This window comes from Planococcus citri, chromosome 3 (genome assembly GCF_950023065.1).
Source record: "Planococcus citri chromosome 3, ihPlaCitr1.1, whole genome shotgun sequence".
NCBI lineage: Eukaryota > Metazoa > Arthropoda > Insecta > Hemiptera > Pseudococcidae > Planococcus > Planococcus citri.
The window spans coordinates 38,123,469-38,136,534 of record NC_088679.1 but is presented as its reverse complement, the minus strand read 5'-3'; the positions used below and the strand labels follow the sequence as shown (position 1 = coordinate 38,136,534).

The 13,066-nt window shown below is 33.6% G+C and overlaps 1 protein-coding gene across 1 annotated transcript; it reads right to left on the bottom strand.

The window, feature by feature from the left end:
- Positions 1-2,604: 2,604 nt before the first annotated feature.
- On the bottom strand, positions 2,605-7,944 carry LOC135841135 (dynein axonemal intermediate chain 7-like). The gene is made up of 3 exons (XM_065357951.1): positions 7,908-7,944; positions 3,911-5,338; positions 2,605-3,732 (listed from the first exon to the last, which is right to left on the bottom strand). Exons 2-3 carry the CDS (start codon positions 5,307-5,309, stop codon positions 2,870-2,872), a joined length of 2,262 nt encoding a protein of 753 aa, XP_065214023.1. The 5' UTR covers positions 5,310-5,338; positions 7,908-7,944; the 3' UTR covers positions 2,605-2,869.
- Between the last annotated feature and the right edge of the window lie 5,122 nt (positions 7,945-13,066).

Genomic DNA, 13,066 nt, shown 5'->3' with positions numbered 1-13,066 from the left:
CAAGTTGACAGAATTGAAGCATTTTCAATTTAAAAAAAAAAAAAAGAAAAACAATTTTTATGGTTTTGGATCTAGTTTTTTCAACTTACATTAATTTTATTCATTCATTTAGGTTTTCATTACCAAGTTGAAAAAAAATCAATAAGACGTTCGATGCATTTATGAGATCCCTTTCACTCTTCCATTGAACTCGGCTTCACGAAATAGAAAATCTATCTGCCAAAATATAAAATTTAAAAGCTGTGTTGGACAATTTTTTCCCGAAGTTTTAAGCTCGTGCAGTTTTTAACTCCTGTCTAATTCAAGGCGCCACTAAAAAACATGGCAGAAGTACCTACTGTACGTAAAAATTGATGGCATTTTTTTTCTATAGCATCAAAGCATGATTCAAAAGGAGAACTTTTAAAATATATAAACGAATGCCCTTCGTGTTCACAATTACCTACACAAATACCAAAAGGTGACACCAGTGGAAATTATTTTTCACCCTCGAAGATTATTTTTTATCAGCGTTGAAGTTGTTCGGCGCGCCCGACGCGACGCTGTATCATCCTCACCGTGTACCGCATAATTAAAATGTCAAAACGAATACACGTTTTTTTAAGCACCACTGAAATTGTCGAGAAAGAAATAGGCTGCAAAAAGATGGTGGAACCATTATTTTAAGACAGGAAGCGTGTGAGCCCTGAGGGAAGATAAGTTAAAATATTTTAAGTGAAGTAAATGCGTCCTCCTTTTCTTATTCGGTTTCCCTTTTTGTTGGTGAATTTTTATCTGGAAAACGATAAGAGGGATGCTCGATTTCAATTTGTTGACGACATATTATTTTCAATGTAATTAGTTTTCAATGAAGCGGGTTGCTTATTGTGTTTCTAAGCGCGATGTGCAGGGTGCAGCCATCGACCCTATGCTCAGTTTGTTGTTTTATTAACGTTCGAATGAATTTTAACAAAGGTCAACTAAAGTTTTAATTTACATATTCGTTCTTTTTTTTCGTAATAGTTCAACAACGTGTGACTAAAGTGGTTGGTGGTTCCTATTTTCACCCCATTCGGCGCTTAGAGGAGATATATGTACCATTCGTACCTATATATTTGGCTGCAGAAAAAAGTTCGAAATTTTATTTTGGTATTTTTGGTTGATTCGGAATGTGGCAATTCAAGTCCTAAAATCAGATTCCACTAAAGCAATAAAAACGGATTTCGGTCTTTTGGAAAAAAATAGCGTTTTTATTTTCACAGAAGAACCTTCACAACTCGTCATACTCTAATTGAGCTGAAATTTGACCCAATGAAAGAGCATGGCACCCAGACTTCAAACCCAAATTTTGAGCTGCCGAAGATGGTTTTTTGTTTTTTTGTGAATCCTAGAAAATGGTGGAAATTTTGTACAAAAAAAAAAAAAAAGGAAATTTATACAGATGAAAATCTGAAAATATGTTCATTTCTTTCAGTCGACTTCCAAAATCAATTGCCACAATTTTCGACCCAATCTGAAGCCTATACAGGGAATCTGGTGAGTGGGTGTCAAAACGTCAGATTTGGATATACGAGTACCTAACCGGGTACGACTTGAAAAAATGTTATTTGGACGAGTTGCCTGTCTTTTAAATTTAAGGGGCAACCGAGCTTTGAAAAAAAAATGGAGAAAAACGTATTTTTGACAATCTGGGAATGGGTAGTATGTACTTTAGAAAATGAACTTCAATTTCAAAGTCAAGCAAAAATTCATAACAACAAAGTTTGTTCATTTTCTAAAGTTCTCTTCATTCCTAAAGTCAAAAATACGTTCTCCTCAATTTTTTTTTCAAAGCTCGGTTACCCCTTAAATTTAAAAGATAGGCAACTGTTCATATAGGTAAATGTCTTATTCTGTTCATTTATGGAGATTTAGGCAGGGATTCCAAATCTTTTCGAATAATTTTTTTGTCTTGAGAAAATTGCATCAAAATCCGTATTCAAGATATTTTTGTAGATTTCTGCAAGAATTTCATCACCACTTCCCCTTCTCAACTCGCTGAATCAACTATAAAGGACATTCTGAAAAGAATACAAAACGTGAAAAATAAACGCAGACTTAGCGGGAAATAAGTTTTTATGGTCACCCTCTCGTACCTTCCCATCGACTTGCATAATATATAAGAAGTTCGTATATAGTGCGGAAATCTCGAACAAGCATATGAACGATACATTGTAAATACGATGAAAAATGGAAATTCAACGTGGTAAACGCTTTTAAGCACCTTTGCTTGTTAACAATTATTTACATTTCTTGTACTTACTCGTAGCTTGCAACGGAAAGTGTTAATGCATGTTATTTTTACCCTAACTGCTTCCACGTCTTTTCACTCACTCATCTAAGGATAGACATTGGTGGTGACGAAGCGAATGCGAGAATTTTTACCGAAATTACATTCAATCTTTTGAATTATGTTTGCTTTCCATTTCATATGCATACACATTACAATTCTTACTATATTTTCTTATTTTATGAGTTTTCATTTCAAAATCGCACGTAGAGGTAGGTAAAATATTTATTCGGTGGAAAGTACCTACGTGAAATGTACCAGGAGCGTATTTTCATTTCGATATAGATTGAGCATGCGACTGTACCTACCTACGGCCCCTACGGGAGGCAGAAGGAGATTATATAAATTAGTTATCAAGCTAAGAAAATCTTTTTCATTAACCCCTTTTAAAACGAAGACTACGATAACGTAAAAATTTACTCTGCTCGATTCATCAAAAGCATCGTAGGAAACGTTTTATATCGTAAATTACAAAATAAAGCAAATAAAAAGCAAGTTATTAAATTGACGGATGGCAACGAGAGAGATAGAGTGTGTAGGTCGCGACTGTTTTCGACGATATCAAGAAAAGCTCATAACACGAGTTTCAGATAGGAAGTAATAAACGGTTTCTATAAATATCGGGTCCACTTTAGACATTATTTGTTTTGAATCTTCATCACCGTAGTCTTGGGCTAATGTCAACAAATCCGGGTAAAATTTCATTCCCGAAATTGCAGTATCGGTGAACGACTGACTGACGTCGGTACATTCGGTAACGATAGTTTTCTCATCGGTCACCATCAATAGTTGATTATTTTTACTTTTCGTTTGGCGTATTTGAAGGATGAATTTTTTATACCCGGCTGATAGATTCCATCTGGACCAAGAGAATTCGAAGCATTGGCAAAGGTACGCCATACAGTGGTGTAAATGATCCTCGATGATGTGGTGTTTCTTTGGCATGCTGTCGACGTATAAACACGCGTCCTGAGATGGAAATATGTTAACGCCGCCTTGTTTTAATATGCGAGCGAGAATTCGAGCAGGGTAAAATATACCGACGTGTTGTTGTAAAGCCATCGTATTGGCATTTTCCAGCAATGTCAGACATACTTCATTTCGGCGAATTATAAACTCCAATACGAGAGCCGAAGTCGTCAAGCCGAAGATGACTTGAGGTGATTCGCCGCGAAAATCTGGTTTTAGTTCCCAACTTTGATAAGGGAAATTATTATACTTGAATACTGCCAATCCAAATGCTGTCATTTTACCAGCACGAAATGATAACGTTTGCTTCTCTTCGTTGAATTTCATCTCGTAAATGTATTCTGTTGACCAGTAGTGTTTCTCCGTATCCCAATGAACTACCACGGGTGAGTCGAACCATAACACGTGGTCTGGTAATTTCATCGTTATCAAAACCAATTTCGAAAGTAGTTTTCCTGAAACAAGAAGTAGGTAGGTAGGTACTAGGTAAAAATTACTAAAATATTTAAAATGAAATGAAAAAATGTCGAATATTTTTTGTCAAATTGAGAAAATAATGAAAAATTGTTTGGAATTTCAATAAAATATGAATTACCTATCTCCCCTCCTCAAATTTCATAACGCTCAACTAACCTTCAGGTGTGTTCTCAGCATCCTCATCGTCATCGTCAGTAGACTGCTTCGTTGTACCTGTTTTGACCACAGGAGGTTCGTATGTTTCCAGGTATTCCCATCGTTGTAATTCATCTGCACCAATAATCATTCTCAAAACGGCCCCGTCTTTGAGTAATTTCGGTTGAGGAGGTTGTTTTATCAATTCCAAATGGTAGACTCCACCTACGATATTGTATTTTCGCATATTGCATTCGAATTTCTCCAAATCGACGACGAAGTATTGTTTGAAACGTTCGATTTCGTGACGATCGATGTCGATTTGTTTTTGGGATGGTGATTTTTTCAAATGAACTAATTTCTTGAGCGAAATATCTTTCGATTTTTCCGTTTCCTCGGTTGGTGGTTTCGTTTCGCTGAAAAGATTTTCTTTAGATGTGGAAGGTATCAAGTGTTTAATTTTATTGAAAAGATTTAACGCTTTTTCTTTTTCCAGCTGAGTATTCATATCTTCTTGTTGTTTGATTCGAAGCATCTCCTCTTGTTCCCAGATACGTTTATGGTATTGGTGAAAATCACCGATGTGCTCTTCCGGCAGATTTTTCTCTTTATGCGAAGGACAGTCTTCTGAAAAGTAATCTTGCGTGGTCCATAAGCATCTGACAACGATTGGCTTTCGATAGAAAAATTTTGGTAAATTTACAATCACTCCGAGGTCTCCAAAATTACTCGACAGTGGGAATTTATCATCTTTACCTTGTTTAGGTTTATCCAACACAGTCCATATCAAGTTAGTGAAGTAATCGTTACATTCTTTATAAAACATCACATCTAAATCCAAGTACGCCATTTTTTTTTCTATATTTTTTATTACAGTATAACTGACATAGTCGAGTTTACGATACAGTTCATCTCGTAGGTTTCGTTTACATTCACTCCAGTATTCCAAATGTTGAAGATTTAATGGATTTTCTATGTAATCGGTTAGCATATTTAATATTTCAATGTAGTCGTTTATTTGGTTTTTTACGTGATTCGTTTGAATTTTTTCGCTGCACCATTTTGATATGCGTTCGTTTACCCAGGGCACAATTCTGTTCAGGTTCGTGATTTCGGGGTATTTTTGATGCGTGTTTCTGTTTCGGTCTTGGTTTTGCATTTCAGCCATTTCGAATCTCAGATTTTGAAATTTTTCGCAACTATTTTTAATCTTTTCGCAACGTGATGTATATTCTTGCAATGCTTTTTCATATTTGATTTTTTCCTCGGCTTGAAGTTGAAGTATTTCGTCTTCGGTCTGCGTCAACAATTGTTCGGCGTTATCTTCTTTATCCTTTTTCTTATTGATATCGTCGCCGGGTATTTTAAAGCGTTCTTTGCGCGACAATATTTTTTTCTTTTTTGTCCAAATTTCGGCCATGACGCTGTCGCTATTTCCATACGATGTATCTGAAAGTTCGACAAAAAAGTTTTACTTACTAGGTACATGTGAGAAATTTCAACAGAAAATATATAATATTTTGCAAGGTGAATGATATAATAATCTATGTTTTCGATTTCGAATTTATAGACGAGCTGATATTATTCGGTTTCATGTAACGAAATTACATAATTCCGCCGGGATGTTCCTTTTGTTGCATAAGTTTCATTGGAAACGTAAAGACACAGTATCTACTCGTATACCATACCAGTTGTGATGATATGTTTTTACTGTGTAAATAAGGTGTAGGTGTAACTTCTTAGTTTCTCAATGAATTACAATATAGATTGTTGAACTTCTGTACATCTACACAATGAATTTTAATACGATCTGATTCGAATTTTCCCTATTATTAGAAAGAAGTACGAACTCGGAAATTTAATTTTTTGCTTTGTTTTGTCTGTTTTTTGTTCTTTTTTTCGAAGAGGTTTATTTTCCAAGTGTCAATTTTCTAGGATTTTTTTTCTCGAAGCCAAAATTGTGACATTATACAGGGTATCCGGGGAGTGGTGGTATAAACTTCAGACTCGGATATCACCGGCTACGACTTATGAGTAAAAAAAACGTAAGATAAATAAGTTGCCTATCTTGAAAATTGAAGGGGCAAAATACATTTTAAAAATCCAAGAGCCAAAATCCAATTTTGGCCATGGAGATTGGTAGTACTTTGAAAAATGAACAAAATCACATATTATGACTTTTTGTCTAACTTGCAAATTGAAGGGACAACAGATGATTTTTAATTTCAAAAAATCGCGATACAAAAAAAATGCGGAAATGAATACTACGTCAAAAAATGAACAAATTCTGTTATGATCCTTCTTTTCCTTACTCTAAGATTTGAAAAGTTTTTTTGGAATTCAAAAATGGTTGAATTCCAACATAGTATTCATTTACGCATTTATTTTGTTTCATCGCGATTTTTTGAAATTAAAAATCATCTGTACCCCCTTCAATTTACAAGTTAGACAAAAAGTCATAAAATGTAATTTTGTTCATTTTTCAAAGTACTACCAACCTCCATGGTCAAAATTGGATTTGGCTCTTGGATTTTTAAAAAGTATTTTGCACCTTCAGTTTTGAATATAAGCCCCAACTTCACATAATCTTTTTTTTAGTTAGTCGTATCCGGTTGTAAGTATCCAAATCTGAAGTTTGTACCACCACTCCTCGGACACCCTGTATACTTTTAAATGACGAATTTTCTCTGCTCTGGAGCAGGATGTTCTTGATAAGGTCACTGGGTTGTTTTTTATTTTTTTAATTTATCTCAAACGGAGTAAAACTTTTTAAGGAAGGAGAAAAGTAATCGTCATTGATTTTTGTTGTTGAAAATTTTCATAAATACAATACATTATTTGGTTGTTCATAAACTTCCCCAAATATTTGAATGACCTTATATGCATTTTTTTTGAAAACGTGAATTTTTATCGATCATAAAACAGAAATCTAATAGAATTTGCATCCATTTGTGAATGTGTGAAAGATTATAATGGGCCATTTTTCAAGTTTTTTTTTGTTTGACAGAGCCCAGCAAAAGTTTATAGCCAAAAGACCCCAACAGAACGTAGAAAAATTTTTCAAATTCATGTTCAACTTTTCCAGCGAAAGCTCAAAGTTTAAAAAGTGATGATGGACATTATGAGATTGCCTTAGATATGAAACATTTTATTTTTTTCGAACTTCGGGCTATCGTGGGGGGTGGGAGAAAAATCGGAAATGTTTCCGACATTTTTTTTTGCGAATAGAAATTGTATTTTATTTAGGTATATTGGGAGCACAACATTGTGGCACACCCCTACTTCCTCAACGTGCCACAAGGCTTTTAAGAGGGGCAAGTGTGGTTAGCTACTATGCTCGTCAAATTTTGAAAAAAAATTGAAATACGATCCACTCTAGTAGGTAGAGTACCTATTTATCTGTATTTTGAGAGAAAAAAATACAGATAAATAATATCTACCTAAAAAAATATACATTTTTTTGAGGACTAACAGAAGAAAAATCTGCTATAAAGTAATCTTGATAAGCTTTTTTGATGTATTCGTACAAGTGTATAAACTTTAAAAGCACGTTTTTCACATAAATAAGCAGTAATACGCTATTACGTTCTTTATGAACGTATTTTAATGTCAGTGGTAAACATTCTAAAGCCAGGAGTTGAATTATGTTCGCAAATAATAATATCAAACCAACGCTTATCTCGAATCGAGAATTGTAATTTTAGCGAGTTATTGAGTCAACAGTAATTTTATCATAAAGAGTGCATACCTCAAGATTCGAATACCATTATTGAGTATCAATTACTTAATTTTTTATCAGCCTAGAAGGGCCAATAAAAGTAGTTCACTGGGCCAGGTATTTTAGAATTTTAATGGATTTTTTGAATTAAATTTTTTTAGCGAGTTGAATATTACACGTGTTATTTAATTTGATAAAAAATTAGATACCTACCTACTTACACATATAAAATTTTAAATTAGCATAACTAGGAATATTACCGCGTTACATTACGTTGATAAAATGTTGATGAACACATACCTGAAATATAACGTTACCCGATGTCACGAGTGTGAACATGTCGAAGCGAAGCTACGAAATACTATTATGATAGATTGCATGTTAAAGTTCCCACAAAGAAACCGCCTACAAATATTGATCAAACACTGGTAGTGTTTTTTTTTATTTTCAGTTTTACTCCGAAAATTTTTGGAAATAGGCAATATAAAAAAAGGGTTAACGAACCGAAAAGTGAAATTAACCATCCATATTTTGAAACAACAAACAAAAGTAAAAAAGATCTCGAAATAAGACACTATACCTAACATAACGAGGTACTCGAAAAGAATCTAAATAAAATTACTGAAGAAATGATGCTACTTAATTTCTTCGCGAGCTTTGTTAAGTATAAGAAATGATTACAAAAAATATCACCGAGATGAAAATCTTTCGGGATAGTTGATAAAATATGCGCGTTTGAAATGCAAAACTAATTTTCCATATTAGAGAAGCACATTTCGCTTTTTATCGAAATTATGTACGAATTTACGGCAAGTCTTTAATATTAATATCGAGTTATTCTGTTCTTAATGTACTTTTTGGTATAAACCAAAGATTGAGAAACTTTTCAGAGAATAAGAGCGACGAATAAAAGAGACGAGGCGACGGTAAACGTCTCGTAGAGCAAGGAAAAAAACGCGGTAACCGCAAAGAAAGCAAGGAAATTTGCGTGGCATTGAGAAAAAAACCAGATGGCAATTGTTATTCCAACTCTTGACATTTGAAAGGCTTGACTTTTAATTTCGAATTTCATTTTCGTTTTCCATTTCTGTTTTCTTCGTTTATTCTCAAAGAATTTCTCACCGTTTTAGTTGAGAAAAATATATTATCTAGCGTTGAAATATTACGTCATATTTCTTTAGATTCTACGTTCACCTTTACAATGGTATGAAAATTATTTTCTTCGACTATTTGTGTTGTGTGCCATCTTAAAGTGTTTCGGGGGCGATTAAGGGTAGATGGTTCTTTCAAATTTGATAGTCATTTTTTAACCGTATTTCCTGCTTAACTTTTTAATATGTGGATGTGATGGCTTTTTCGTTTTTTCGTTTTTTTTTCATGTCTGGTATTCTTTGAATGGTGTACCGTTTGTATACACAACTGTACTAATCATACGAACGTCTCGTAATTCGTATGCATCGTGACTGTGTATTTGTGGATAGGGTATGAAGGTATGAAGATCAGTCTCGAGAAAATAACATATTTTGGAATTTTCCCACGCAATAACAGTCCTATTCTCCTGCTTCAAATTTTAAGATGTTTCAAAATAAAGGATTAAAATGTGTTTATCGATTTTAAGAGGATAAAATAATGTAAATTCGACCAAGCATTAATTATTCTCAACTAATCCTCGAGTTTTTGAATTCTCAAGTTTTATCTTCAGCGAAGCAAACGCCAAGAATTGCAACAGATAAAAAAATATTTAATAAAGTTTTCATTTCGGATGATTTTATTTAAAGTTTGTATCGTGGATTTATCAGTTTGGAAAGTAAAATGGTAAAAACTAAACCAGAGAAAAAAAGAAAAGGAAAAATAAAGAAAAGAAGTAAGAGAACCCGAAGGATTAAATGAAGAAATAATAGTACGGTGCTTCTCGCGGATAAAGTACACTTTATAAGACTTGAGAAAAAGTGGGAAATCGAAGTTTAATTTGATGAAATTTCGTGCTGAAAAAAAATATGGATTTATCGTAATCCTTCGCGTTAGAAAAGTCGAATTTCCCCCTTGATTTTCGTTAAAGTTACAAGTCATTAATTGAGTACATGATTACGAAGGTAAGTTTGTCGTATTAAGAAAGGATTTCAAGCGTCAGTCATTCTTTGTATCTATCTCGCGTTCGTTCGTCTCTGCATAGTGAACTCGAACGAAAAAAACCTTACCGGATGATTGAATGGATTTTATATTCAATAAAAAGATTACGCGATGAAAAATGAATTTTTATCTGAAATTTCAGAGTTGAAAAAATTACGGCGTGGTTTTGGTTTGCTGATGCGATTATAAATCGATGTTGCTTTTTCCCTCGTACATACTTAATGCTTGTAGTAGGTACCTATTTCACTATACGACCTTTACCTACTACATTTTAAATCCAATGCAGTTTTATGAGTAAATGATTGAAGTGTAAGATCGCCGAGTTGGTTTAATATTTATTTTTTCCGTTGTGACCATCACTGCTGACATATTCATCCTCATGGGTCATTGATTTTCAAGTGATTTCTGCGAGTGATTTCTAAAAACATTTTTGAGCCTCCTGAAAATTGGAAGAATATTGAAGTCCTCTTTGAAATGAATATTAGGGGTCGAGTAAAAAGAAATCATATTCTGGATTTTGTCCAAAAATTGGCGAGAAAATTTACTTCGGGTGGAGATTACCCGGAAAAACGTTGAGATCCCAGCCATTTGGCGAGCTGAGTCGAGGATCTTCAATTAAGGCCATTTTTGGGTATTGTTATGTGCGCAGAATCTTGGTCACGCCTCCTCCTTGAGATACCTCCTTAATCCACAAGATTTCGAATCCAATACCACTGTTAGTCCTCCATTCACACTTTGAAGATTGATGGATCGTAAAGATGTCAATTTTTCATCAATTTCGTGATTTTTTCCAACCATTTGAAACTTCCTTTCTAGAAAAACTAATGCTGGATTCATGCTCAACAGGTCGAAATACTAAGATACCGCAGTTTATATGGTCTTTTCTATCAAACGTTGCAAATTCACTTTTAAATCTCCAGTGCAAAGAATTTTTTTCTTCTAAAAAGCTACTAAGTCCAACTCTGCTTCATGTGTTTGTTTTCTGGGTCATTCCACGTCAATTCGACCAAGAAGTGGTAAGGGGGTCGGCGATTTTTTTGACATTTTTTTTTTGGAAAGATCTTTTGAAGGGATGACCAATGGCGCAAATCGCAGCCCTCTAGTCCTTTCATAAAGGCTGCTAATGGTAGGGGGTTTCAAAGTTTTCAGTGAACTTGAAATATCATCCATATCAGCAGTGGATTACTCGATTTCCGCGATACCTACCAAAATGGAACTTTTTCCACCAGTTAGGGGGTTTGAAAAGCTTTTTGGTGATATCATAAAAATTAGTGTTGCCACTTTTTTTTGTACGAGAAATTAGCTCGAAAAGTTTCAAAACGTAGTTCTCATATCATTCCGACTTTCCAAAATTCTGAAAAAATTATTATGAACAAATTTTTATTTTGAACAACATATTAAAAAATTGAGATTGCATTATTTCGTAAAGACGATTTTAAAAAACTGAAATTTTACGAAAAAATGCGATTTTTTGATTTAAAACATGAAAAAAAGTTTTGATTGGTGAAATCGACCCATTTGATCCCTATATTTACGTATCCGTTGAAAAAGTTGAAAAAACCCTTTCACTTGATGAAATAAACTCATCACAAAAAAATCAAAATTCGAAAAAATTCAATTTTCAATTTCAAACATAAAAAAAATTTTAATTTATTCATTTGTCTTATTTTGACCTCTTTCTGACGTATGTCTCGAAAAAGTTGACAAAAATTACACTCATGGCAAAAAAATAAAATTCGTTTATTTTTTCAATTCACTCAAAATTTTGATTTTTTTGTGATGAGTTCATTTCATCGAGTGAAAGAGGTTTTTCAACTTTTTCAACAGATACGTAAATATAGGGATCAAATGGGTCAACTTCACTAATCAAAACTTTTTTTCATGTTTTTAATAAAAAAATCGCATTTTTCGCAAATTTTCAATTTTTTTAAATTGACTAGGTATACGAAATAATGCCATCTCAATTTTTTAATATGCCGTTCAGCATAAAAATTTGTCCATGATATATTTTTTTCAGAATTTTTGAGAGTCGGAATGATATGAAAACTATACATTTTGAAACTTTTCGAGCTAATTTTTCATACAAAAAAAGTGGCAACACTAATTTTTATGATATCACCAAAAAGCTTTTCAAAATCCCTAACTATTGGAAAAAATTCCATTTTTTTACGTATCGCGGTTATCGAGTAATCCACTGTTGAAATGGATGATATTTCAAGTTCACAGAATACTTTGACACCCCCTAGCAGCCTTTAAAAAAGACTAGAGGGCTGCAATTTGCGCCATTGATCATCCCGTCGGAAGGTCTTTCCACCGGAAAAATTCCAAAAAAATCACCCACCTCCTTACCACTTCTTGGTCGAGTTGACGTGGAATGACCCTTTGGTTTTTGTATTTTTTGGTCATTGTAAATGTTGGTTCAAATCAAGGATCCAAAATTTTCCCTGCAGTTTTTTGAAGTTTCCCTGCCAAATTTTTATCAAATCCCCCCTTCAATTTTTCAAAAAAATATAAAAATATAAAAAATACTCCAAGCCGGCCTACCCGATTAACCACGCGCATATTAATGAGGAAAAATTTTATGTTCTAGAATTTTGCTCCATTTCCTTTTTTTCTTGAAATTCAAAACTAAGTTTGAAAAATTGATTTTTTGTTTTAAGATGTGAAATTTTCTGGAAAACTGTCAGAACGCTTTTGGAAACTACAGATCGAACTCCATTTACTGCTCGTAATTCTCTCCAACAACATCGTAGCCTTCTAGTGTCTCTTTAGTTGGCTCCAGAAGATGCTGATCCAGATAATTTATCTTTCGCTGGCCAACGTGTCACCACGATTTTGAACGTGTTGGTCTCAAGCGAGTTTCAAAACTCTTGCATAAAGAACCGAAAAATATTATCAAAATGTTTAAATCTTTGTTTGCCTTTCAATTTTACGCCGTTATAATTGCGTAAATGGTTTTATAAAATAATTTTAGCTCAATGAGAAGTTCATAGTCACAAATTAGTCACAACCCCTACGTAACCTAACCTAAATGAGATCTATCCCCATGAAGAAACCTCACGTGCACGGAAAATCATTTCAAAATGAAATAAGTATTTCGCTTAAAAAACTTTACTAAACTAATTCGGATGCATTTAAAAGAGGGGAACAAAGTATGGTTCGTGTTCTTAAAAGTTGCCGAGTTATTTCCCATCATCGTTCACTGTTTCAATACCAGTCATTCAAGTGTACAAAAAAGACTTCCTTCTGCAATTAGAAGTCATTCGAGGGCTGAGTAAGAATTTTCTTCATGAAACAAAAAATATTGAGGTATATTTTTCAAAGTAAAA

Coding starts and splice junctions, on each gene's coding strand:
- LOC135841135 (XM_065357951.1), bottom strand. CDS start 5,309: ATGGCCGAAATTTGGACAAAAAAGAAAAAAATATTGTCGCGCAAAGAA. Junction 3,733..3,910: donor TGCTGAGAACACACCTGAAG/GTTAGTTGAGCG, acceptor TTCTTGTTTCAG/GAAAACTACTTTCGAAATTG.